This window comes from Chamaea fasciata, unplaced genomic scaffold (assembly GCF_029207755.1).
Source record: "Chamaea fasciata isolate MVZ Bird 193981 ecotype frontalis unplaced genomic scaffold, bChaFas1.0.hap1 SCAF_23, whole genome shotgun sequence".
Lineage (NCBI taxonomy): Eukaryota > Metazoa > Chordata > Aves > Passeriformes > Sylviidae > Chamaea > Chamaea fasciata.
Window position 1 is genome coordinate 422,196 of NW_027094108.1, and position 23,527 is coordinate 445,722.

General features: G+C 51.6%; 4 protein-coding genes across 8 annotated transcripts in view; 1 reads left to right on the plus strand and 3 right to left on the minus strand.

Moving 5' to 3' along the window:
* PEX14 (peroxisomal biogenesis factor 14) overlaps positions 1 to 4,606 on the minus strand; it is a 71,221-nt gene extending 66,615 nt beyond the window's left edge. The window contains exon 1 of one of the 2 annotated variants that reach the window (XM_066203179.1): positions 4,541 to 4,606. In XM_066203179.1, coding sequence (XP_066059276.1) covers positions 4,541 to 4,576 — 36 coding nt within the window. In that variant the 5' untranslated portion in view covers positions 4,577 to 4,606. The remainder of the gene's footprint in view (positions 1 to 4,540) is intronic. The other variant, XM_066203180.1, reaches the window with a different exon arrangement.
* A 58-nt stretch (positions 4,607 to 4,664) lies between these two features.
* DFFA (DNA fragmentation factor subunit alpha) lies at positions 4,665 to 9,566 on the plus strand. The gene is made up of 6 exons (XM_066203181.1): positions 4,665 to 4,894; positions 5,181 to 5,342; positions 5,458 to 5,588; positions 6,367 to 6,556; positions 6,895 to 7,049; positions 7,761 to 9,566. The coding sequence occupies exons 1-6, from the start codon at positions 4,798 to 4,800 to the stop codon at positions 7,962 to 7,964; spliced, it is 939 nt and encodes a 312-aa protein (XP_066059278.1). The 5' UTR covers positions 4,665 to 4,797; the 3' UTR covers positions 7,965 to 9,566.
* CENPS (centromere protein S) lies at positions 9,175 to 11,800 on the minus strand. 4 transcript variants are annotated; one of them, XM_066203185.1, is made up of 6 exons: positions 11,736 to 11,800; positions 11,468 to 11,519; positions 10,968 to 11,091; positions 10,237 to 10,270; positions 9,966 to 10,032; positions 9,175 to 9,565 (listed from the first exon to the last, which is right to left on the minus strand). In XM_066203185.1, the coding sequence occupies exons 1-6, from the start codon at positions 11,798 to 11,800 to the stop codon at positions 9,410 to 9,412; spliced, it is 498 nt and encodes a 165-aa protein (XP_066059282.1). In that variant the 3' UTR covers positions 9,175 to 9,409. The 4 variants fall into 4 exon arrangements, with proteins under 4 accessions (XP_066059282.1, XP_066059281.1, XP_066059279.1 ...); XM_066203184.1 differs by lacking the exon at positions 11,468 to 11,519 and having other exon boundaries at positions 11,722 to 11,766; XM_066203182.1 differs by lacking the exons at positions 11,468 to 11,519; positions 11,736 to 11,800 and adding an exon at positions 11,320 to 11,370.
* An 841-nt stretch (positions 11,801 to 12,641) lies between these two features.
* On the minus strand, positions 12,642 to 22,303 carry PGD (phosphogluconate dehydrogenase). Its single transcript, XM_066203178.1, has 13 exons — positions 22,167 to 22,303; positions 21,785 to 21,860; positions 21,183 to 21,362; positions 20,982 to 21,047; positions 19,786 to 19,904; positions 18,705 to 18,774; positions 18,222 to 18,356; positions 17,602 to 17,791; positions 15,596 to 15,726; positions 14,978 to 15,111; positions 14,539 to 14,638; positions 13,488 to 13,610; positions 12,642 to 12,951 (listed from the first exon to the last, which is right to left on the minus strand). Exons 1-13 carry the CDS (start codon positions 22,172 to 22,174, stop codon positions 12,832 to 12,834), a joined length of 1,452 nt encoding a protein of 483 aa, XP_066059275.1. The 5' UTR covers positions 22,175 to 22,303; the 3' UTR covers positions 12,642 to 12,831.
* Between the last annotated feature and the right edge of the window lie 1,224 nt (positions 22,304 to 23,527).

Sequence of the window (23,527 nt, forward strand, 5' to 3'; positions counted from 1 at the left end):
TGCCAGAAACTCAAATATACTACAGCTCATCCGGCTCCAGAGCAGGATGGTCACCAGGACCCGGCCAGACCGCACAGGTGGGCAGGGATTCTCTGGGACGGCTTTCCATAACCCCTGGGTGGGAGGAAGGGAGGAAGGGAGGACCCACCACTCAAGTCATATCCTCAGAGCAAAGTATTCAGCATTAAGGAAACACCACAGCCAAGACAAATCTGAAACGGCTTATCCTGTTCACAGACTGCACCATCATCTTGCTCTTCTCTTTCTTACACTATAAAAAATGGGTAACAGAGACATAGGATCTTTTCTTTTGCTTATTTTTAGTAAAGACATTGCTAAAGGCCCAAGGAACATGATTTCTAAAGAAAACAAAGTATTTTAAAATCTGGTAGAAATATTTATTGCCTTTAGAACATAATTCTATCTACGTAAATGATTTCATTTGAGCTGCAGTACTCCCCTCTCTCCACACTGCTTGAGGCAATATATTAATTCATGAGAATGAGAAAATTAAACTAAGAAAAACAGATAATAAGCCATAAGACATCTGACACTCCCTTTTCAGCATCTAAATTAACTTGATTTGTAATAGAAAACATGATGGGGCCCAAACATAAACATGTTAAGCGAGGCAGTGCCACTACTCACAGCCTCATATTGAAAGCTTGGCAATAAATAAACAAACATCACCAGCGGCAGAAAGCAAATATTTTTATTAAATTCTCTAAACGTTTAGAGTGCAATGGGGACAACTTTCTACAAGCATTGATAACAGTGTCAAAACTGCAATGGTTGCGTAAGAGGAGCAGTGTTTGCCTTCCGTGGGACTGGCTGAGATATTTTCATTGGTTGGCTTAATTCCCAAACCGTCCCCTTGAAAAGTCACCCACTGTCCTATATATCCCTCAATCACATCCCCCTTTTCCAGACAAAGCCATAAGGCTCTCAAATTCCACCCAAGCCCCAGAATGTGAGAGCACTGAACACTTCTCAGAGGTCTGGCTGAGGAATGAGCATCGGAGAGAGACCCCTAGGAGGTGGCAAACAGGTACAGCATCACAGGGTGGTTTGGGATGAAGGGACCTTAAAGATCACCTCATCCCACCGCCCTGACACGGGCTGGGACCCCTCCTACAGGACGGGGACACCCGTCCCCAGGAGGCACAGCCAGCCTGGGGCGGCAGGAGCGGCCCCCACAGCCCCTGAGCAGCACAGGGGGAAGGAGGAGGCTCCTGGGGGTGCGCAGGGAGGAGCAGCTCCGGGCGTGTCAGGGCTGCGGGGCAGTGTCCTGTCCTGGAGCTGGGCTGGGGGGCGCTGACCTGACCAGTGCCCTGTCCTGGAGCTGGGCTGGGGGGTCCTGACCTGACCAGTGCCCTGTCCTGGAGCTGGGCTGGGGGGTGCTGACCTGACCAGTGCCCTGTCCTGGAGCCTCTTGACCAGTGCCCTGCCCTGGAGCCTCTGACCAGTGCCCTGTCCTGGAGCCCCTGACCAGTGCCCTGCCCTGGAGCCCCTGACCAGTGCCCTGCCCTGGAGCCCCTGACCAGTGTCCTGCCCTGGAGCCTCTGACCAGTGTCCTGTCCTGGAGCCCCTGACCAGTGCCCTGTCCTGGAGCCCCTGACCAGTGTCCTGCCCTGGAGCCTCTGACCAGTGCCCTGTCCTGGAGCCCCTGACCAGTGCCCTGCCCTGGAGCCCCTGACCAGTGTCCTGCCCTGGAGCCTCTGACCAGTGCCCTGTCCTGGAGCCTCTGACCAGTGTCCTGGGCTGGAGCCCCTGACCAGTGCCCTGTCCTGGAGCCTCTGACCAGTGTCCTGTCCTGGAACCCCTGACCAGTGTCCTGTCCTGGAGCCCCTGACCAGTGCCCTGTCCTGGAGCCTCTGACCAGTGCCCTGTCCTGGAGCCTCTGACCAGTGCCCTGTCCTGGAACCCCTGACCAGTGTCCTGTCCTGGAGCCCCTGACCAGTGCCCTGTCCTGGAGCCTCTGACCAGTGTCCTGTCCTGGAGCCCCTGACCAGTGCCCTGCCCTGGAGCCCCTGACCAGTGCCCTGTCCTGGAGCCCCTGACCAGTGCCCTGTCCTGGAGCCCCTGACCAGTGCCCTGCCCTGGAGCCCCTGACCAGTGTCCTGTCCTGGAGCCCCTGACCAGTGCCCTGTCCTGGAGCCTCTGACCAGTGCCCTGTCCTGGAGCCTCTGACCAGTGTCCTGCCCTGGAGCCCCTGACCAGTGTCCTGTCCTGGAGCCCCTGACCAGTGTCCTGGGCTGGAGCCTCTGACCAGTGTCCTGTCCTGGAGCCCCTGACCAGTGCCCTGTCCTGGAGCCTCTGACCAGTGCCCTGTCCTGGAGCCTCTGACCAGTGCCCTGTCCTGGAGCCTCTGACCAGTGCCCTGTCCTGGAGCCTCTTGACCAGTGCCCTGTCCTGGAGCCCCTGACCAGTGTCCTGCCCTGGAGCCCCTGACCAGTGCCCTGTCCTGGAGCCTCTGACCAGTGCCCTGTCCTGGAGCCTCTGACCAGTGTCCTGCCCTGGAGCCCCTGACCAGTGCCCTGCCCTGGAGCCCCTGACCAGTGTCCTGGGCTGGAGCCTCTGACCAGTGCCCTGTCCTGGAGCCTCTGACCAGTGTCCTGTCCTGGAGCCCCTGACCAGTGCCCTGCCCTGGAGCCCCTGACCAGTGTCCTGGGCTGGAGCCTCTGACCAGTGTCCTGGGCTGGAGCTGGGCTGGAGGCTCCTCACACACCTGACACAGGGCAGACACCAAAAGGCGTGTGAGTAACTCGTCCTGGCCTGAGGATCCAGCACATACAATGGGACAGAATCTGACTCTTCATCTTTACCTTTAAAACCCAGAGTGTTCTCTGGCTACATTTATGAGGCCTGTTAAAAAGAAAGACTTTCCCATTTCCAAACCTCAAACCTCATTTTGAGGTAAAGCAGCATAAATAAATGGGAGGGGACTTGAAGTGTGCAGTGGGAAAATCCAATATCCAAACTCAAGGGAACCTGAATGTTTTTTAGGGGACCACGTTTGCCAATTCACCAGATTTCTGTCTCAGAAACTGCCAGCCCAGCAGACTGCCAAGGTGCCTAATGGACCAGTGACAGATTGTCCCAGGTTTCCTCATTCTGGAAGCATTCACTTGGGAACGTGAGGGATGGACTGTAACACCTGGGGCTGACGAAAACACCTGGATGACGCAAAGCTGCCCTGCCTCCTGTGAGTTTGGTAACTTGGCCTTTCCCAACCCACATCTGTGCTGGATAGCCAAGAGTGCTGCTTTTACGTAATTGATTTCTATTTCAGTTTAGTTCAACAGCCTTCCCTACGAACTCAGCCTCCTCAGCCCAAAATAAAAGCACCAACAGAGAGGTTCATGGTGATTCTGCCAAGCCTGGACAGATTTGAGTGATTGCACATAACGTGTCCGTGGCTGCTCCGTCTCCTTCCCACAGCTCACACGGCCAGACCTTTCCCCTCCTGCTGCTGCACTGGGGGCACTGAGAGGACTTCACCAAATGCCACCGGCACCACACACTCAGGAACGTGCCTGGGGTACTGGTGAGATGAGAGAGCTCCAGGAGGTCACGGAATTTGAGGTGCGTTGAGCTTGCAGTGAAATACAAGTGGCCCTAGAGCACAGACGGGACAGTGGGAGCCTACACTCTATACACCTTCATCACACCTACACTACAGAATACAGCTTGGAAGAGGCCTTCAAGAAAATAAGAATATATACTCTATACAACTCCATCATGCTTCTGTTTTTTCCTCTGGCTGCCCCATTCATATCATGTCCCAGTTTAAAAAAATCTTAAGCTTTTACTCTTTCTTGAGCACTCCCATCAGAGAACTTACATTTCTCTTTTGCTCTCCCCATTCAGCTTTGCCCTTTCATGCTCTTGGCTCAAGGATCTCCTTCCGCCCCTCGCATTTACAAGGCAGAGACAGTATTTCCGTCTAACTAGTCACAGGATCACAGAATGTTCTGAGCTGGAAGGGACCCACAGGGATCATCGAGTCCAACTCTTACCCTGCACGGGGCTCCACCGAGTTTTACAACCCAGCTGCACACTGTCTCTCCTCTCTCTGGCCATGTTCGCATTTACTCTCCCATTCAAGTGCTTGATGTTTCGTACACAAACCCTCAATGCCAACACGCCTGTGCCCCGGGCCCGGCCTGCACACCCTCCAGCCGGCCCCGCGCCGCCGCCGCCGGCCCAGGGCACGGAGCCCGGGGCAGCACCGAGCCCGCGGAGCACGGAGCTGGCCCCGGAGCCCGCGGTGCCCAGGGGAGGCTCCCGAGCCCGCGGTGCCCAGGGGAGGCTCCCGAGCCCGCGGAGCACGGAGCTGGCCCCGGAGCACAGCGCTGGCCCCGGAACCCGCGGTGCACAGGGCTGGCCCCGGAGCACAGAGCTGGCCCCGGAGCCCGCGGAGCACGGAGCTGGCCCCGGAGCACAGCGCTGGCCCCGCAGGCCCGGCGCAGCACGGAGCCCGCGGAGCACAGCGCTGGCCCCGGAACCCGCGGGCCCCGGCCCGGCCCGCCGCCCTCACCTGCCCCGGCTGCTCCGCTCTCTCCGCGGCCGCCATCTTCCCAGGCACGGCTAGCCCATCCCCGACTGCCCGACGGACCGCCCCGCCGCCGCGCCGCGCCGTAGGCACGGCGAGTCGAACGCCGGCGCAGCGATGCGTCCCGCGGGGGCAGCGGCGGGTCGGTGAGTGCCCGGCCTCAGCCGCGCCGGGCCGGTCCCGCGGCGGCAGCGCCTTCCCCGCCTGGAAAAGCCCCTTGGGGCACTGCCGGCAGCCAGCGGATGGCGGCGCGGCTGAAGCGGTGCGTGGTGCGGCGGCGGGACGGGCCGGAGCAGCACGGCGTGGCCGCGTCCTGCCTGCGGGAGCTGCGCGACAAAGGTGAGCGGCGGCCGCGCCGGGACCCGCTGGGACCGACTGGGACCCGCTGGGACCCTCCGGGACCCGCTGGGACCGACTGGGACCTGCTGTGGGATCCGCTGTGGGACCCCCTGGGACCCGCTGGGACCGACTGGGACCCGCTGTCAGCCCTGGCTACACTGTGAGGAGACGGGTCCTGGTCTCCAGCCTCAGGCACTGAGAGTTGCCTGTCCTTTGTGCTGGGGGTAATAAAAGGGCAGAGCAGTGTCACTTTTATCGCTTCGTTAAGTGTTTATTTATTCTGCAGCTTGTGGTGTTCTGGCTATTGACAAAGCCCGGGAACCCATCACCTTGGTACTGGCAGAAGATGGGACCATTGTGGATGATGATGATTACTTCTTATGTTTGCCATCTAACACCAAGTTTGTGGCACTGGCCAAGGACGAGAAGTGGTCCAGCAAAAGCTCAGGTATGCTGCGAGTGAGGAAGCATGGAAGGGGAGGTGTGTTTGGAATACATCTAGTGACATTAGGCAGTGTCAGGTGGTCAGGAATGACCCATGAAACTGGTGACTCTTGTGTCAGACAGTGGAACAGCCTGGCTCTCGGAGTCTGTGGATGAAGTGGACAGTGCTGCTGAGAAGTGGAAGCAACTGGCCAGGCAGCTGAAGGATGACCTGTCCAATATCATCCTGATGTCTGAAGAAGACCTCCAGGTACAGTGGGGAAACTGCCAGTCCCTGTCCTTGCATCTGCCCATCATCCATTTATCCCAGTAGAGAACAGACTCAGTAAACTGGAGCTCAGCCTTAATTCAGCTGCTGCTTTTGGCTCTTGGTGCCAGCGTCAAACTTCTCCTTGAAGGGAAACATTTGAGTGTCCAAGGATGCTCTTAATCCCCAAATATCCCTCACAGTGGGATGTTCCAGTTCTGGCAGTGGGAGGGCAAAAAGTCGAATTTGGGCAAATGGCAACTGAGGTTGGCTCATTCCCTAAAGCCAGACACCTGTGTAACATGTCTAGCGAGGAGGCTGAGCACCAGGCCGGGTCTGTCTGCTCCAGAGGGGTTTGAAGAATTGCTGTCACTTTCCAGAGCTGATTGATTCAAGTTTCTGATTGCTTAACACCTTGTCTGTGGTGAGGCATGGCAATAACTGTCCCTTCTTGTCCTCCCCAATGTGCAGCTTCCCAGGTGCCAGGCTACTGCCTTTCCTTTGAATATTTCTGTGCACTGTGAAGAACTAGTGCTCTGCCATTAGTTTTCAAGATTTCTGTTAAAATTGCACATGATCCCACACCTTCTTGGATGCCTTTTGGCTTTTAGTAAAAATTGCTGCCTGGTGGAGTGCCAGTACAGCCGCTCAGAGCTCAGGGGACTTGCTATGACAAGAAACCTGTGGAACGTGCTTGGTTTCAGGAGGGTTCACACATTCTGTTTGAACTGCACTAAGTGCCATGAAATGAGTTACCCAGGAGCCCTCTCAATGTTTTAAGGTGCTTATTGATGTGCCACGCTCAGACCTGGCAGGAGAACTTGCCCAAAGTGAAACCAAAATCCAAGTGCTGCAGGACACCCTGCAGCAGGTGCTGGACAGACGAGAAGAAGAGCGTCAGTCAAGGCAGCTCCTACAACTCTACCTAGAGGCCTTGAAAACTGAAGACAGTATCTTAAGCAAAGTTGCAGGTAGGGAGTGTTTGTGTGCTAGAGAAGGAATTTTTCAACTCCTAGCTGAGTGGAATAAATGGAGTGAGTCACTTGGTCAGCTGCTGTTAGATGGGGTTGATGCAAGAGCAGGTGTAGTGTACACAATGAAAGAATCCTCTGAGCAGAGAGCCTGAAAGCAGAATACTGGGAGAAAAGCTTAGATCCTGTAGTCTTCCATAACTTTATGGATTTCTTAACTTCCAGGATGCACCTAGATTGGATGTATATTTTTTGGATCTCACAACTGTCAGAGCAGTCCAGGCCACTTTTCCTGTCCTGTGTTCGTCAGGGGCTGTACTGATTCTGCTCCTTTTCAGAACCTGAGGCTGCACCAAGGAAGGAGATGGATGTGGTTGACACAGGCAGCAGCAGCACAGATACTTCAGCCACAACAGCACTCAGCAACCAGGTCCTTGCTGCTCTGAAAGAGAAATCTGCTCCAGAGCTCTGCTTGGACAGTCAGGATCTAGAGGTGGGTGAGAATGACACAACCATATTCTGGCAAACCTCTACCTCTGAAAGAGAGGCTATATTAGGGGAAGCTGTCCTTGCTTCTGGAGGCTCTGATGTTGCTAGATCTGTTTCAAAGTGCTGAAATTTAATTTCTCTTCTTCACTAACACTACCCCTGGCTTGGAGCTCCTCTGTACCAGCCAGCTGACATTGTTCCACACACTCTGCTCTGTCCTCTGAAAAGCCACAAAATAATTCTGGGTTTGGTCTCTGATAAATCAGTCAGCTGTCCTACCGGCAAGGTTCTTTGGGGTTTTTTGTATGCTTATGCATCTACCTATGTTTCTTTTATACATCCCAAATCAAAATAAAAACCTCCTTATTTTGGAAAAAACTGTCAACATAGATTGGAAAGGAAAGTGTAGCTGAACTGTAACCATTTAGGAAGGCGTTGTTTCAAGCTGTGAACTTGCTACTCTTGCTTTTCCCTGCTGTAGAAACTAACTGCATTCTCTTCCTTTGAACACTTATAGAGCTTCAAGCACTGAGTGTTGGCAAATTACTGGAAATCCACTAGCCCACAGGATAGGTGATGGAAGCTGGGAACATCTCCAGTTCCAAAGGGCCAGTACCAAACTCTGGTGCCTGGCTGCTGCTGTTGTTACTGTCAGCAGAGGGTTAGTGGCCGGGGAGGCAGGAGAAAAGGCTGCTCACAATCTGTCTCGCTGCAGCTGGTGCTGAAGGAAGACGCAGCAGCCCTGGCCTCGGCTCTGGGATGGGACAAGCAGAAAGCTGCAGCTCTGCAGGAGGCCTGTGACCAGGAGCTCTCCAAGCGCCTCAAACAAGTGCAGACCCTGCACTCGCTCCGGAGCACGTCCAAGGGCAAGAAAACACTTCCCTGGGGGGACTGGCCCAGTGCAAAACGCAAAAAATAAGACTGCATTGCTGCTTGCAGCTTAGTTCTTGCTTTTGCATTAGAATCAATACAAGCAAAGACACATCCTGGGAACCATAGTTTGCTGGTCATACTATGGTCTGGCTGTAGAACAACTAAAATCTGATCGTTGTCCTGAGGCTTAAACTCCTCTGGTGATTTGAATTGTGTGAGTAAAGGGATTTTGACTTTTTGCAGAACGCTGGAACAATGGTATTGCTAAGCACAGCATGTAAGTGTTCAGCTTTCAATACCTGGTTGGTGGCCAGCAGCTTCCATCTGATAATGGTGGACACAGCCCCTGAAGCCCCAGGCAGTTTGATTGCTTTGTCCTCCCACTGTTTTCAGTGTAAAACCGAGGGGGCATCTCTGGAAGACACTCTGAGGCACAGTTAGTGATCAGGGCAGAGGGGTTAGCCAGCTGCTGCCTGGCTTTAAGCTCCAGCCTAGGATACAGGAACTTGAATTCTCACGTGGATTTAATCAGTTAAATTCAAAGTCCATCAACTTCAGTGCTTTTTCTGTAAGGAACTCCTGCCTCTTGGATGCTCTGCAACAACTATCACGTAAAGCACAGCAAAGGTGGAAATAAATTGCTTTGTAAGGCTGTGTGACAGAAGACTTGCATTTGGCCTGCTGTGTTATTCTCCTAATCATTAGTGTAGCATCATGATGCTTTTGTATTAACTGGCTTATTTTAAAATTTGTTAGAGTCTTTTTTTCTAATACCAATAAAACCTTTTTATCTTACTGTTGGACTAGTTTTGCTATTTCCACCAGCTGCTATAATTAAAGAATGGGCTGATAAATACATCATTACTTTAAGGAATGAGGATGAAGAAATTGAACACAGAAGTACTGTCTTTAACTTACCCAAAGTGTTTAGGCAAAATGTGTGTTTATCATGGTGAACCTGGGTAGGGCTCTGCCAGCCTGGCAGTGGGCCCCCTGCCTGCCCACGGTGCCACTGGAAAATGGGAATTACTGGCAGTGACAACTGTGCCCCAGCAGTGCCACACAACACCTTTAACTGTCAGGACAACGAGCGAGAGATATGGCTTATTAAAAACAAAATTTTCAAAATGTCTGAGCAAAAATAGCAAAACTGGGAGCAAGGAAAGAGTCAGAATGACTAGAGAAATAAAGTAGCAGAATGAAGGCTATTACACAGACTGAGTTACGGTTCAGTGAGAATGGTCTGTTTCAAAGTCTTTAATTAAAGTATTTTAATTTTAATAAGACACCTTTTGTGAGCAGTTAAGGCATTTTGGCTGTAAGCGTACTGAATTCTGACAGACTTCATTTTTGGAACAATAAAAATCTAATTGCATTCACCTGAAAACCTGAAGATTCATTACTGGAGCTAACCAGCAAGATGAATAGGCTAATTCTGGTTTCTGTAGGATAGTAAGAGAAAATAACCTGAAACATTACTCAAAAAATGAATCATCCCATGTTGGAATCTTCATTTTCAGTCACAGCTGCTTCTTGTTCCCCAGGAGTTCTCTCTCCCTTAGCTGCACTGGACTTCTTTTTCTTCTTCTCCTTCTGCTCCATGTTATTTGATGCAAGCTCTTCACTCTTCTGAGTGATATATTTTAGCTGGGAACAATAAGCTAGTCAGTCCTCTACTGAGGAGCTTCGTTCATTCACAAGATGTTAGAAAGAAACACCAAAGAGAAATTAACCAGGAAAATTCTTATTACAAGAAACATGACAGACTCCAAAAAACATTTACTTTGCCTTCTCAGGCAAGTTCCTGTTATGTATTTCAAATCATATACAGAAGGAAAAAATCTCCTTACATAAAAGTAAAATTAGTATTAGAAGCATTTTTCATGGATCCACATACAGGCATTGCTGGATTGTGCCTATGTACCTCAGGAAGACAGTGAAATTGCTTATAGAACAGTTCCTTCTCCATGTATAACCTTCATTCAAATGCTTTTAGGAATTAACTGGTTTAAGAATGTTGTGAGACAGAAAATACAGTGTATCTCACCAAAGAATTGCTTCTTCTAGCCAAAAGCTTCACATCTTCTGTAGTGACTGTGGTTCGTTTTGCATGCCTGCATAAAACCAAAGAAACACCCCTTAACATTTTTGCCAACACTGACTGAAAAACATGCCTACAAGGAATTTCTATTTCATAACTTCAAAGACACTATTTAAACAGCCACCAAGCCCTTTAAAGCTTGAATTACAAGACGTGTTTTAAAGATTATCTAGGAGCTAACACAAAAAAAAAGGAAAGCCTTTGTAACAATGCATACCTTGCAAACATTTCGAGGTCTTTTGCAAAGATTTCTAGAGAAAACACAAAGATGTTATATATTTTAAAACACTGGGTGGGAAGAGATACACAAATTATCCAAGTCAGCTATAAGAAGTGACCACAGCTGGTTATTAGGTACCACTTGTACACAAGCAGGTGGATACATCTAAACGCTCATACATTTAAATGCTTTTTTCAGGTCTGAAAAGTTCAACTAGTATTTCTTGTACTGAAAAAAAAAAAAAACAACCGTAATGCAAGAGAATGCCCGGTGACACCTAGCTCGGTGCTATTATTTTTGAAGCCCTGTGCCGCCAGCAATGGCTCCTGAGCAGACACGGAACGCTGCAGTAACCCAGGCGGCCCCAGGTAACCCAGGCATCTCCAGGTGACCCAGGCGGCCCCAGGTAAGCCAGGCATCTCCAGGTGACACGAGGCACCTCCAGGTGAGCCAGGCGGCCCCAGGTAAGCCAGGCACCTCCAGGTGAGCCAGGCGGCCCCAGGTAACCCAGGCATCTCCAGGTGACCCAGGCGGCCCCAGGTAAGCCAGGCATCTCCAGGTGACACGAGGCACCTCCAGGTGAGCCAGGCGGCCCCAGGTAAGCCAGGCACCTCCAGGTAAGCCAGGCACCTCCAGGTGAGCCAGGCATCTCCAGGTGACCCAGGCGGCCCCAGGTGACACGAGGCACCTCCAGGTGAGCCAGGCGGCCCCAGGTAACGCAGCCGTACCGCACTGCCGGAAGGTGATCTCCGCGATGGCTGCGATGCTCTGTTTGCTGAACCGCACGTCCTTGTCCTCCTCCACCTCCTGGCACAGGCACCCGACTGTGTAGTGAACCGCCGCCTTCAGCCTCTGCAGGGAGAGAGGCAGGGGCCGGCAGTGGCACACAGAGAAACAAGCGAGTGTTTCGGCCTCGCCCCAAGCCCCCAGCCCCCAGCCCCGGCCGCTGAGGGCTCGGCCCCCGGGCCCGGCACCTGCGTGAGCTCCGGCCCGCCCGCCGCCATGGCCGCCCTCGGGCGCTCCCGCCCCGGGGGCCGGCAGTGACACACCGGCCTCGCCCCCAGCCCCCAGCCCCGGCACCTGTGTGAGCTCCGGCCCGCCCGCCGCCATGGCCGCCCTCATGGGCTCCCGCCCCGGGGGCCGGCAGTGACACACCGGCCTCGCCCCCAGCCCCCAGACCCCAAAGCCCAGCCCCGGCCGCTGAGGGCTCGGCCCCCGGGCCCGGCACCTGCGTGAGCTCCGGCCCGCCCGCCGCCATGGCCGCCCTCATGGGCTCCCGCCCCGGGGGCCGGCAGTGACACACCGGCCTCGCCCCCAGCCCCCAGACCCCAAAGCCCAGCCCCGGCCGCTGAGGGCTCGGCCCCCGGGCCCGGCACCTGCGTGAGCTCCGGCCCGCCCGCCGCCATGGCCGCCCTCGGGCGCTCCCGCCCCGGGGGCCGGCAGTGACACACCGGCCTCGCCCCCAGCCCCCAGCCCCGGCACCTGTGTGAGCTCCGGCCCGCCCGCCGCCATGGCCGCCCTCGGGCGCTCCCGCCCCCGCCGCTTCCCGCGCCGCCGCCATGTCGGGCCCCGCCCCGGGCCGTGAGGGGGCGCGCGGCCGCCGCCGCCATGCTCGTCTCCCTCACGGGTCTGACTGCGCCGCCTGCAGAAAAGGTGCCCTAAAGCGAAAGGTGTATTTTACCTTACACGGATACCCAACCAGTGACTAACTAGCTGTCTTAGCAGAAATATATATGGCCAAAAATGAAGGTAAAAATCAGCGTGCACAGCACAAAATTTAACAGACTTTGAGAAATAAAAAGGTTCAGACACACAGGTGAGTTTTCAGAAGTCCTGAAGGTGACTGGCAGTAGCATTGCAGGGAGAGGATATAAAATAGAGCCAACTTTACATGCTGTTGTGGGTATTTTTAATTGCCCCATGGGAAGAAGAGGCAAAGAATCGGGGAGATTTGGGGGAGAAAAGTGCGATCACACAGCACTGCAAAGTTTACGCCAGAGGTTAAACCTGGGAACAACAGTTGGAGGGAGAATGGTGACAGGAATATGAGTTTTGTTTCCCCATGACCCATCCCACGCACCAAAAGCACAGAGAGCTCAGTGTGACAGACTGGGCAGCTGAATGCCCAGGAATTAAATCTGTGAGAGCCAAGCTGCTGCCTGTTAGCAATAAACCATGGCAATGAAAGAAAGGCCTTTTTCTGCCTGGAACCTTGTGTAAGTTCCTGTGCTGTCTGCCACTTCCATCTCAGTGATTCCTGAACTGCAGTCATCTCTGCCTTGATCCCTAGGACTATATGCACTACAATACTAGAAACCTGACTATAAATTCTATTAAATATGGCACACAAACATTTTACCTAGTTTTGACCAGCACCAGTGGAAAGAAAACACCTCAACACGTTTATAACTAAATTTATTTAATTTTCTTATATGATACATATATAGAGATATACATATATGTATGAAATACAGCCACAAGTTATTACAAAAGTGTCCAAACACAAGTTCTAGCAGAGTACAGTAAAAAGTGATATTCTAGAAGAAATATCTGAGATCTACAGTATCTTGGCTCCAAGTGGAAGGATTTCCGTTAGACATTGTAAGCAGAAGAGGACACGTTTCCTCCATGGCCTGTCCAGTTGGTGTGGATAAATGCCCCTGGCTTTGATAATAATTCATATGTATGTGCACCAAAGTAATCACGCTGAGCCTGGAATGAACACACAGACACACACATGTCAATATCATGCGGGTTCTAGAAGTTGCACCTACTGTTACCTAACAAGGAATAGTAGAAACAAGATTGGACTCCATTATTAAAACACTCAAAATTATTTTCTGATTATTAGCAAAACCACCGCAATGAAAAATTTACTAATAACTAATAATTAAATGAAGAGTTCTGCAGAAATGCAAGTACAGGATTTCTGCTTGGTACTAATCTAAAAAACAAACACTTCCATACATCCAAACATTCAAAGAGACTTCTCTAAAACCATTTGGGTTCAAAGATATCATTACCCTTGGTTCACAGATGGAATACAAGCACCCACTGGGCACTGCCATACCAGTATCTCTGGTGTTCTTTATCCAGCTGTCTCTAAGTGTTTTAGTGACATGAATTTCAGGTACAACAGAAATGCATTAGGCCACCTATACTGTATACTGTGTGTGATTAGGACATATTGCCACTGAGACCTTTAAAGCAGTATTTAAACAAGTGCACGATGAGGTTTCAGTACCTACCTGAATCAGGTTAGCTGGCAATATCTCATGCCTGTATCCATCATAAAAAGAAAGTGCTGTAGTGAAGCAGGGCATAGGGATTCCAATCTGCACTCCAGTACTGATCACACGGCGCCAGGACTCCTGGGAGAGAGGAAAAGGGGGAAAAGGAAACTGATCAGTGTTGATGAGTCAGGAAACTGACAGTGCCTGCTCAGAGGTACCTGCAGGCACAGAACCACTCCAGAACAACTGTGTGTCTATTTCACGTTCTAGGAAATCTAATAGCCAAGTCTGAGCTAATACTGCAGCAGATTACTGCCTTTACACAAATGAGGTTGATCTAAAATAATGGCAAGTAAGACACAGTTAACAGCAGGATGAGAACAGTTGAGACATGCAGTCAAACCACAGCCTCGGGCAAGGATGCTATTCTTCCACAAAAATATGGTCAGAGCATCTCCAAAGCATGAACTCAGTGGGGAACGGGGAATGTTCTGAGCTCGGAGGCACTTCCAGGACCTCTCACCAAGCACAGAACAAAGCCTGCCCAGGGCTGTAAGAGGACAGCACTGATACTTCACAGACATGGATAATCTTCAGTTCAACTCTTCATCTGGTCTAGCAATTTGCATGGAATATTCAGATTCAGTTACAAGAACTTGTAATGATAATAGAGACTTCCTTTTTGGCCAGATAACGCGGTTTTAGTTCTGCCCATCAGCTCCATCCAAATCAGGACACAGGCCCGAAGAATGGGTGGGTCTGGAACTGCTGTTGTGGGGCTACTGCAAACAGTGGGACTGGAACAGAGCTTTATGGTCTGCTCAGCTGAAAGCCAACTGCACAGTAGGCACAAGACACAGGGCAGTGCTGAGAATGTTCACACAGGCCAGGCCTTTTTCCTCCTATTACAGTCCCTCTGAATTGCTGGATTTCTGCCTAAGGCTCTTCTCTAACAGTAAAATGGGAACCCTCCGTTTCCAATCATAGCTTGGTCAGTACCAAAGAGAAGAACCATGACAGTCCTGGCTATAAATTGTTTTTATGCTCTCCTTTTCTCGGAACTTACCTGACAGTTTTCTACAGCTGTCTTAAAGAAATCATCCAACAGCAAATTCTGGAGCTCAGGGTTTCTATCAAAAGCATCTTTGATTTTTCCCAGGAACACACTAGGCAAAAGTTAAACAGGAATAAATGTCACAGCTTCCAACAAAGGCCCAGAATCCAAAACTTACAGTGCCAGAACTTGACTCAGTCAGACTCAGGTTCCAAACATGACAAAGACCGAAAGAATTTTCAGCAGTTAAGCCACCAGAATAGTGGGTTCATCTAATAGTGGGCTCATCTAGTAACCTTTGGTGTTGTCTACAGCCTCTCAGAATCTTACCAGCAGAGTAACTCCATGCATTTTCCAGGGAAATCCCTAGGCTCGTCAGCCAAGCACCTCATAAACTAAACTGCCTGCTCTTCTCCCGTCAGCACCCAGGTCACCTCCCCATCTCAATTACCTTCTGATGATGCAGCCTCCCCTCCACATCAGTGCAATACCACCATAGTTCAGTGTCCAGCCAAATTCTTTGGCTGCTTGTCTCAGCAGCATGAAGCCTTGAGCATATGAGATAATCTTGGAAGCATACAGGGCCTAAAAAAAAAAAAAAATTCAAATTCACATTCCAAGAGAAGTTTTACAAAGTTGAACAACACACTTCACAGTCTACATGCTCTGTTCAGCCCACATCTCAACAGGCATGAGTACAGCAGCAACATTCCAGTTATGTGAACCAAAATATCCTTTCTCATTGGAAAGTTTGGTTTCAACAGAGAGAGACCAAGAGATCAATACCCAGGCACAGGCAGGAGTGTTGAGGGGTGGACAAGCTCCTGTGATGAGCTATGATCTCTGTACCCCATGGAGTTGTCTCTGCCCACTGTGGCACAGAGCTGAAATCCTTCTGGGTCCTTCCCACCCTTCCTTTGTTCAGGAATGCATGGCATTATGCTTTGTGGGCATCAGGAGACAATGCACAGTGCCGAAAGCGGGACCCAGTTCTCATGGAGTGCAAACACAGGAGCTGCTCCCCAGGGTTCACAGCACCCCAGATCCGTAACCCTGCACAGGGACCCACCTTGCGGATGTCCTCCAGGAAAACCTTCTTGTTCCCACTGAACTGAGTCACTTTGGGCCCTCCCAGCAGCTTACTGGCCTGCACTCTCTCAGCCTTGAGGGAAGACAGGCACCGTGCAAACACAGCTTCACCTTTGGTAAGGCAGGAAAGAGGAGATCATTAGAAACCCGAGCATCACTGCTCGTGCCTGAGGTGCTCAGGCACCACAGAGTGTCACTGAGGGATGAGCCATCTGCAAGTGAAGTAACTGCAGCACAAATGAATTATTCCAACAGCGTTCCTGAGGGACAACGCTGCCACTCAGTACAGCCATTGCTAAGTATTGACTGATACAGCTTTCAAATGATAAAGAAAAAAGCCACAAGTCATCCACATGAAAATTTATCCTGAGGAATATTTACCAGCTCTCAGTTTTGAGAATTTACTTTAAAATCTTTTCCTGTCTATCAGAGACTGGCAGTGGTGTACTGCAGTCTAGGGAACAACAAGGCTGAAGACTTCACCAAGTACTGTGCCATGCTTTTAGACAAAAAGCTGTTCCTTAACTGCCAGCTCACATTAACTGGATGTGCTTTGAAATACAGACATGCAAAACAAGGGCAATTAAAATCAAGAATAAATCAGCAGGTTAACTTGTAAGATGAAATAAGATTTACAAATCTGGTGGGCCTCTAGCACTAGTACTCAGAAGTTCACAGGAAAGTTTTCTAACATCATAAACAGGTTACTAAATATCATCTGTCAGGCTGGCTCAGTGAGTTCCAGATTCTGGTTTAAGCTGTACTTGTTTGTAATTGAAGACAGTACTGTAAAATGAGGAAGAAAAAAGTTTGCTTTTCAGGGTCTGATAGAAGGAGAAGAAGCAAGTCTTCATACTGTCATTTTGTTCCACCCTTTAAGTGAGTGGTGATATACCAAAAAAAAAAAAAACCCCAAAAAACCACACCCCAAAATCAACAACAATTTTAAAAAAAGTGAGTCATGTTTTCACAAGACTCTGGATCCTCCCTACAGCAGGAGGACATATCATATGTAAATCAGAACAGCCCAATTTCCATTTCTGCAAAAACTTCCTTCTACGGTGGGGAGAAGCAGCATGGTAGGGAAACCAGGAAAAAGCAGGAGTAGCATGACTCTGCTCTTACAGGCAGAAGTTTGCAAGTCACGCTCAGGCAGTAAAACCACAGAGCACTGCCTGAGAAGGGCCACGTTTGCACAAGGACCCTGGCACACACTTCCCTGTCAGCTCGGCCTTACCTACCAACGCTCCCTGGCACTGCCCAGCGCTAATCAGGGAGTGTCTCCTCCACCCTTGGCCTTTGCAAGCACCCCAAACGGGAGGGTATGAGCAGCACAGGCAAGAAACACTGTTTCAAGCCTAGAACTGAAAGTCTACAGCTGCAGGAGAACATTAAAACTATTGAGAACCTGCTTTGCTGCTGGAATGCAGCCATGCTTCTTTGACAGCTACACTGCAGTTACTTTCTTTTAGCTACTGAATGTAATGTTTATTATCTTCAGGACTTGAGCAGCCAATGCTAAGGAAAAAGAGTTAGAGAAAGCATGGAAATGTAAGCAAATCTGAGAGTAAAGAACCTGTTGATTCATCTGATTTACTCAGTGGGAAGCCTGCTCTGGATCTGTGGTGTTAGGGCACTCTAAATGTGTTGCAGATGTGTTACAGCTCCTCTGCATTACAACACTGAGCACAGCACTTACTATCGCCCTGTCACTGAGTCCTCTCAGCACTGCAGGGACACCACGGACACAGGTGTGACAACAGGACTGGCAGCATTTAAGGGGCAGGGTGAAAACAAGCCCAGAAAAAACAAAACAAAACAAAACAAAAAAACCCCAGGAACGGCTGTCAGGGCAGAAAGGCTGGAACAGCTACACCCACAAGAGCCTCTTCTGGCAGCCCAGCCCTGCTGTGGGCTCACTTCTGAGACTCTTTTCCCTTACTGTGATGTGGTACATGGAGGAAGAAAGATCAAAGCAACAGTTACCGATGAGTGTGACCGGGACTCCGTATTCCAGGGCAGAGATGGCTGTCCACTTCCCTGTGCCCTTTTGCCCTGCACTGTCCCTGATCTTTGGGAGGAGGAATTTGCCATCACTGTCTTTGAATTTCAGAATATTGGCTGTGATTTCAATCAGGAAAGAGTCCAACTCTGTCTTATTCCACTCCTGAAATACCTGAAAAAGGAGAAAAGTACAAAGATATTCATACACATCCCAATTTGTGGTGTCTCTACTTTTAATTGATTATCTTTTAATTGATTAATGTATTTATTTTGCCTGATTGATTATATTGCTCGGTGTTTCACTAACTCCTTTCAGGCAAGGTAACGCACATCTCTACACCTGAGGGTGCTTCCTGGAGAGAAATCAACTCTAGCATGGGAAGAGTTTTAGACAACTTCTGTAAGCATTCAACTGTCCAGGCTCACTGTTCCTACCTCATGTAAAGCTCAAGAATATTGTGCCCCACCCCTGTGCAAGAGGTATGTCAGAAAAATTCACTTCCTGTACATGCAGCAGCTTTACCCAAGCCCAGCACCTCACCAGTGGCAGGCAGACACCGTGGCACAAAAAAAGAGGAGAGACGTTAAAAACTGCAAATCACCTTTGCCATCTCATCGTGCTCCATGCCCACCACATCCTTCATCAGGTGATAGGCCTCACAGATCAGCTGCATGTCTCCATACTCAATCCCATTGTGCACCATCTTCACAAAATGTCCAGCTCCTTCCTCTCCCACCTGTCCAGAAACATCCAAAAATCCCCTCAGCAACAGCATCGTCACCACTTGCAGTGTTTAATACCTGCCCCTGGCTTCCTTCTGCCTAAAGGAGGGAATCCAAGGCAGTGCTAACTGCAACCAGGGGGTCACAGGTCCATTCAGCTCCCCCAGCACACGACCCAGCCACAAACCTTTGTCTCTCCATTGCATGGTGTGAGTTATCAGGGATGGCAGACTGGAAATGAACACAGCCAGAAAATCACCCACTGATGGTGCTGTGTCTGTGGTGGACAGACATCCATGAGCTTCAGCACCCAAAGCAGGGACCTAACCCCAAGTGAGGGTCAGTATCAAACGACTATTTACCCAGTCACAACAAGGTTCCCCAGATCCCACTTTAGCAGCAATGCTTTGAAATATGGTCTTGATGTGGGGCCTGTGGAGAAAAAGAATGAATACACCTTAGCAGACAGGTCAGGGATACAAACACCACAAGAGAAAACAAATCTATCAGTATGATGCCTCCTTCTGTAACCTGCCAAAAGGCAGCCTGGGCTGAGGGCAGCTGCCAGGTTGATAACCCATCCACACAGCAATGTCAATTAAACGTGCTGTTCCCAACTAGGCAGTTCACAAGACGTTGGGACAATCAAGTCACACTTCCAACACTGTACAGACAAGTGTAATGCCCTTCAAGGAGCCCAAATATCCTCTCCATCTGAACATAGAAGATGTCCTTACTTAGCTGTTCAAGGCAAAAGATGAACGGGCAGCAACTTACTGTTGTTAGTGGCTTTGTACCATCAAATTTGAACAGGCTGGTACAGGTATGAAACACTAATGCAAATGGACACGGACTCAAGAGATACTAAAGCTCAGGTAAAGCCTGGACACACCTTTTCTGTCCACATGTATACAGAGAATGGCCAGCCAGGGATAAAGTCTAATGTGAGCATTGATGTGCAGTCCTCTACTGAGACAGGAGTACAGAACAGCACAGCAGCATGCAGAAACTTGCAAATCAATTGATGCATTCAATAGTAGTACAAACATGTACTGAAGCTCCTTTTGTAACGTGTCACTACAGGGCCATTTGCTGCCTGATTCATGGCTAGCAGCTTCCCAAGTGTGTACAGCCTCAAAAGAAAAAAATAAGAAATGGTACTTGTTTAAAACGTAAGCAAAATTCCCTTCTCCCTTCAGATGCCTGTAGGTCCTGCTTTGCCTGTGGATCCCTGTGAGAAAAGCCTGCCTTTGTTCCACCTTACATGCAGGCTCAGCACTGCCCCATGACCCCCGCCAGGTTGAGAAATCTGGAGCCTTGAGGAAGTGAGATGGCAACATATCTTCTTCTCTCCACACCCACTCTCCTCTTCCCCTCTCTCAATGTACCATGTGAATTGTTGCAAACCATTCTGAACAAGAAAATACAGTAGTTCTTGCTCACCAGGCTTCCTTGGCTCCTCCTGGCATGAGGGAAGGTCCATATCTGGCACCCTCCTCCCCGCCACTAACACCACTCCCCACAAACAGGATGCCCTTTGCCTGCAGCTCCTTACAGCGCCTCTGGAACAAAGAGCAGAGCAGGACCGTTTGATTTTGTTCAACGGAGAGCCTTACAAACAAAGGTTAGCAATTCAGATGTAAAATCAGGTTTTCAATTCTGCTTTGGACTTGCTAGAAGCCGACCTTAAGCAAGCTTGTTCAAACAGCGAAGTGAGCATTAGGAAACTTCCTGTTGCTTTGATATGGATCCTTGCAAAAGCAACATGGTGAGAAAACAAGTCCTTAGAAGCACCAGATAGGCACGAGCAGCAGCGAGGCCAGGAGAGGCTTGGAATTGAGTGTCAGGTGACACATGCTCTGTGCAAAGATCTGGGGGAGGAGGATTAGGCCCAAGGTGGAGTTGCTGAGTTCATTGCAGAGTAAAGGTGCAAGCACAGAGAACTCTAAGGGAAGTCATGGCCTCTGAGTGGGGAGAGGCACAGGCCAGGATCCCTGAGGACAGCTGCAGGCTCCCCAGGGACTGACCCTCACTGAGGTTTTCACTCTGGCATGGCCAACTCCCTATCCAAGATCAGGATGTTGGAGCAGAAAGATGAATATGAGCACCTCCTCTAAGATTAGAAATACTAATCTGAATGCAATATTTTCATGTGAGCACCCCAGACAGGCTAATGTAGCTTCTGTAACTTCTACATTTACAGCCTCTGCACAAGCAGATAATTACTCTGCTGCTTCCATTACCAAGACAGCCAAACCAGCAGTTCTGTCTTACTGGATTGTCCTATGATCATGAAGGATCAAGAAATAACAACAAACCTATAAATATCCTTAGACTTACAAATCTTCCTGAAAACTCCCTAAGATTGTAAAAAGAAATTTTCTAAAAACCTTCACTCTTAAAACATGTCAAAAAGATATTCTCTGATGGATCTAGGCAAGTTCTATAAAAACATTCTTATAGGGCAGTCCTTAACTGCTTTTTAATAGGCTGCATGATCTAATTTTGCAGAAATAATTCAGTTTGGCTTTTCCTGAGCACCAGGGTGATGGCATCTTATTGACTGGCTATTCGGATGATCAGAAGTGGAAGACTTGTGTGGATTTTATTCATTCACTTCAGGTAGGAAACAGGCTTACCGTGGTGTCCCTATACTCAGAATTCCCACCATCAATTATGATGTCTCCAGTCTCCAACAATGGCACCTGTCAGAAATAAATCAGCATTTCGGTTTTTCCATACATTCAAAACCTCCCTAACGATGAACAACTGAGAACTTCCAGAGGAAACTCCTCCAAAAGACAGCAAGCAGTCATAGGTAGAATGAATGTCTGCCTCACCAATTTATTGATGAAGTCATCCACTGCACTTCCAGCCTTCACCAGCAAGATAATGCGACGGGGCTTCTTCAGCGTGGAGACCATCTCCTCCAGGCTGTGAGCACCGATCACTTTGGTTCCCTTGGCCTCGTTAGCCAGGAAATCGTCCACTTTGGAAACCGTCCTGTTGAAGGCACAAACCTGGGGGGACAAGAAAACAGGTTAATAAAAGCTTCCAATGGAACAGTTACGTTAGCTCAGACTACAAATTATACAAGCAAGGTCCAACATCCTGTGCTCTCCCACTTCCACCTTCCTGACAGGCACAGGGCAGGGATGATCCTGAGCATGTCTCTGCAAGTGCCTCAGGAACCTGCGGTTAATGGTAAGGCCAAGGCAAACTTCAGGGAAAAGTCACGCCTAATTAACGTATCAGGTGCCAGCTGAGCACATGCATCACCGCTGTTCTCTGGAAACAGGACAAAGGCCGGCACAGGGTATAACTAAAAGGAGATAACACCCATTAGATTATCTCAAGAGCGGGGGGAAAGGACCCACAAAATGCGCAGCTCCAATCCCAAGTGCTACTAGTTAGCCTTCCTAAACAATGTTTCCTCACTTACCACGAAGCCGTGGTCATTCATGTTCAAAATCAGGTTCTGACCCATCACGGCCAGTCCAATCAAAGCAATGTCAGCTCTGGAACGCGAAAGAACAAAAATGCCAAGTAAGTCACTCGCAGTGACCCAGCAGCAGCATCCATTCCTCTGCCAGCCTGTCCTGCCCGCGCCGGCTGCCAGGGCAGCCCAGCCCTTCCTAACTAAAACATGGAGCTCATTCTGCCAGCCGCTCCCGCGGCAGATCGCAGGAGCGAGGCCGTGCGGAGGCACCGGGCAGAGCCCCGCAGCGAACAGCGCACCAGGGCCTCCCGAGCCCGGGCTGCAGCCCCGGCGCAGCGCGGCCGTGCCGGGCCCCGCTCCCGCCCCGCAGCCGCCCCGCTCTCACTGGGCCATGGCAGCGGCGTTCGGGGCGCTCCGCTCTCGGGGCTCTCTCCGTTCTCCGGGCGCTCGCCGCTCTCCCGGCTCCCTCGGGGTTCTGCGGGCCGGGCCTGCGGCGCCCGCCGGTTCCCCTCATTAGCCGCGGGCGGGGCGGGGCGGGGCCGAGCGCGCCCATTGGCTCTTCGGGAGAGCCACGCCCCCCGCCCATGGCCCGATGTCCCGGAGGCCGCGCCCCCTTAAAGGGGCAGCGGCGCGGGCCGGGCCGGGGGCTCCCGGCGCTGTCCCCGCGCTGTCCCCGCCGGGCTCCGGCCCTTCCCCGCCGGGCTCCGACCCTTCCCCGCCGGGCTCCGACCCTTCCCCGCCGGGCTCCGGCCCTTCCCCGCCGGTCACCGGCCCTTCCCCGCCGGGCTCCGACCCTTCCCCGCCGGTCACCGGCCCTTCCCCGCCGGGCTCCGACCCTTCCCCGCCGGTCACCGGCCCTTCCCCGCCGGGCTCCGGCCCTTCCCCGCCGGGCTCCGGCCCTTCCCCGCCGGGCTCCCGCCCTTCCCCGCCGGGCACCGGCCCTTCCCCGCCGGGCACCGGCCCTTCCCCGCCGGGCTCCGGCCCTTCCCCGCCGGGCACCGGCCCTTCCCCGCCGGGCTCCGGCCCTTCCCCGCCGGGCACCGGCCCTTCCCCGCCGGGCTCCCGCCCTTCCCCGCCGGGCTCCGGCCCTTCCCCGCCGGGCTCCGGCCCTTCCCCGCCGGGCACCGGCCCTTCCCCGCCGGGCTCCGGCCCTTCCCCGCCGGGCTCCGGCCCTTCCCCGCCGGGCTCCGGCCCTTCCCCGCCGGGCTCCGGCCCTTCCCCGCCGGGCTCCGGCCCTTCCCCGCCGGGCTCCGGCCCTTCCCCGCCGGGCTCCAGGCCCAGCAGCTCCGGGAGGCGCGCCCGCCCGCGGAGGAGCCGCGCAGCTGCCCCGGGCCGCCGGCTGTGCCTGTTCCCAGCGATACGCACCCCTAGGACCGCCGGGAACCGCGCAGTTCGTCATTTCTCTCCAATTATTATTATTTGTTTTCGATTCTGCCGCTGAACAGCGTCCCAGGCGGCAGTCAGCCCCTCGGGTATCACCGCTACCTGTTTGCGTGCCCCGGCAAAACCTGACAAAGCTGTCCCCGTGTCAGCATTGAGGCCATCTCAGGAGGACAAAGCCACTTCCTACCTCCGATGTACGGGCAACGCACACACCCTTCTCGAGACCGTAGTTTCCATTACATTCTAGATAAATTATTTTCTAAACAAGATGACCGGCAGCATCTGGCCCATCAAGTTTCTGGTTCACCTTAATTTTGGGCACCAGGAGCGAATGGATCAGGAAGCAGTGACAGAGTGGTTCCA

Excerpts from the sequence above, each read along its gene's own strand:
- DFFA (XM_066203181.1), top strand. The coding sequence starts at position 4,798 with ATGGCGGCGCGGCTGAAGCGGTGCGTGGTGCGGCGGCGGGACGGGCCG. Across the intron at positions 4,895-5,180 it reads GCGGGAGCTGCGCGACAAAG|CTTGTGGTGTTCTGGCTATT; the intron begins GTGAGCGGCGGC and ends TTTATTCTGCAG. Across the intron at positions 6,557-6,894 it reads TATCTTAAGCAAAGTTGCAG|AACCTGAGGCTGCACCAAGG; the intron begins GTAGGGAGTGTT and ends GCTCCTTTTCAG.
- CENPS (XM_066203185.1), bottom strand. The coding sequence starts at position 11,800 with ATGGCGGCGGCGCGGGAAGCGGCGGGGGCGGGAGCGCCCGAGGGCGGC. Across the intron at positions 10,033-10,236 it reads GACCTCGAAATGTTTGCAAG|GCATGCAAAACGAACCACAG; the intron begins GTATGCATTGTT and ends GGTTTTATGCAG. Across the intron at positions 9,566-9,965 it reads CTAGAAGAAGCAATTCTTTG|CTAAAATATATCACTCAGAA; the intron begins GTGAGATACACT and ends TATTGTTCCCAG.
- PGD (XM_066203178.1), bottom strand. Across the intron at positions 14,639-14,977 it reads GGAGGCTGCATCATCAGAAG|TGTGTTCCTGGGAAAAATCA; the intron begins GTAATTGAGATG and ends ACTTTTGCCTAG. Across the intron at positions 13,611-14,538 it reads CAGCTGTAGAAAACTGTCAG|GAGTCCTGGCGCCGTGTGAT; the intron begins GTAAGTTCCGAG and ends CCTCTCTCCCAG.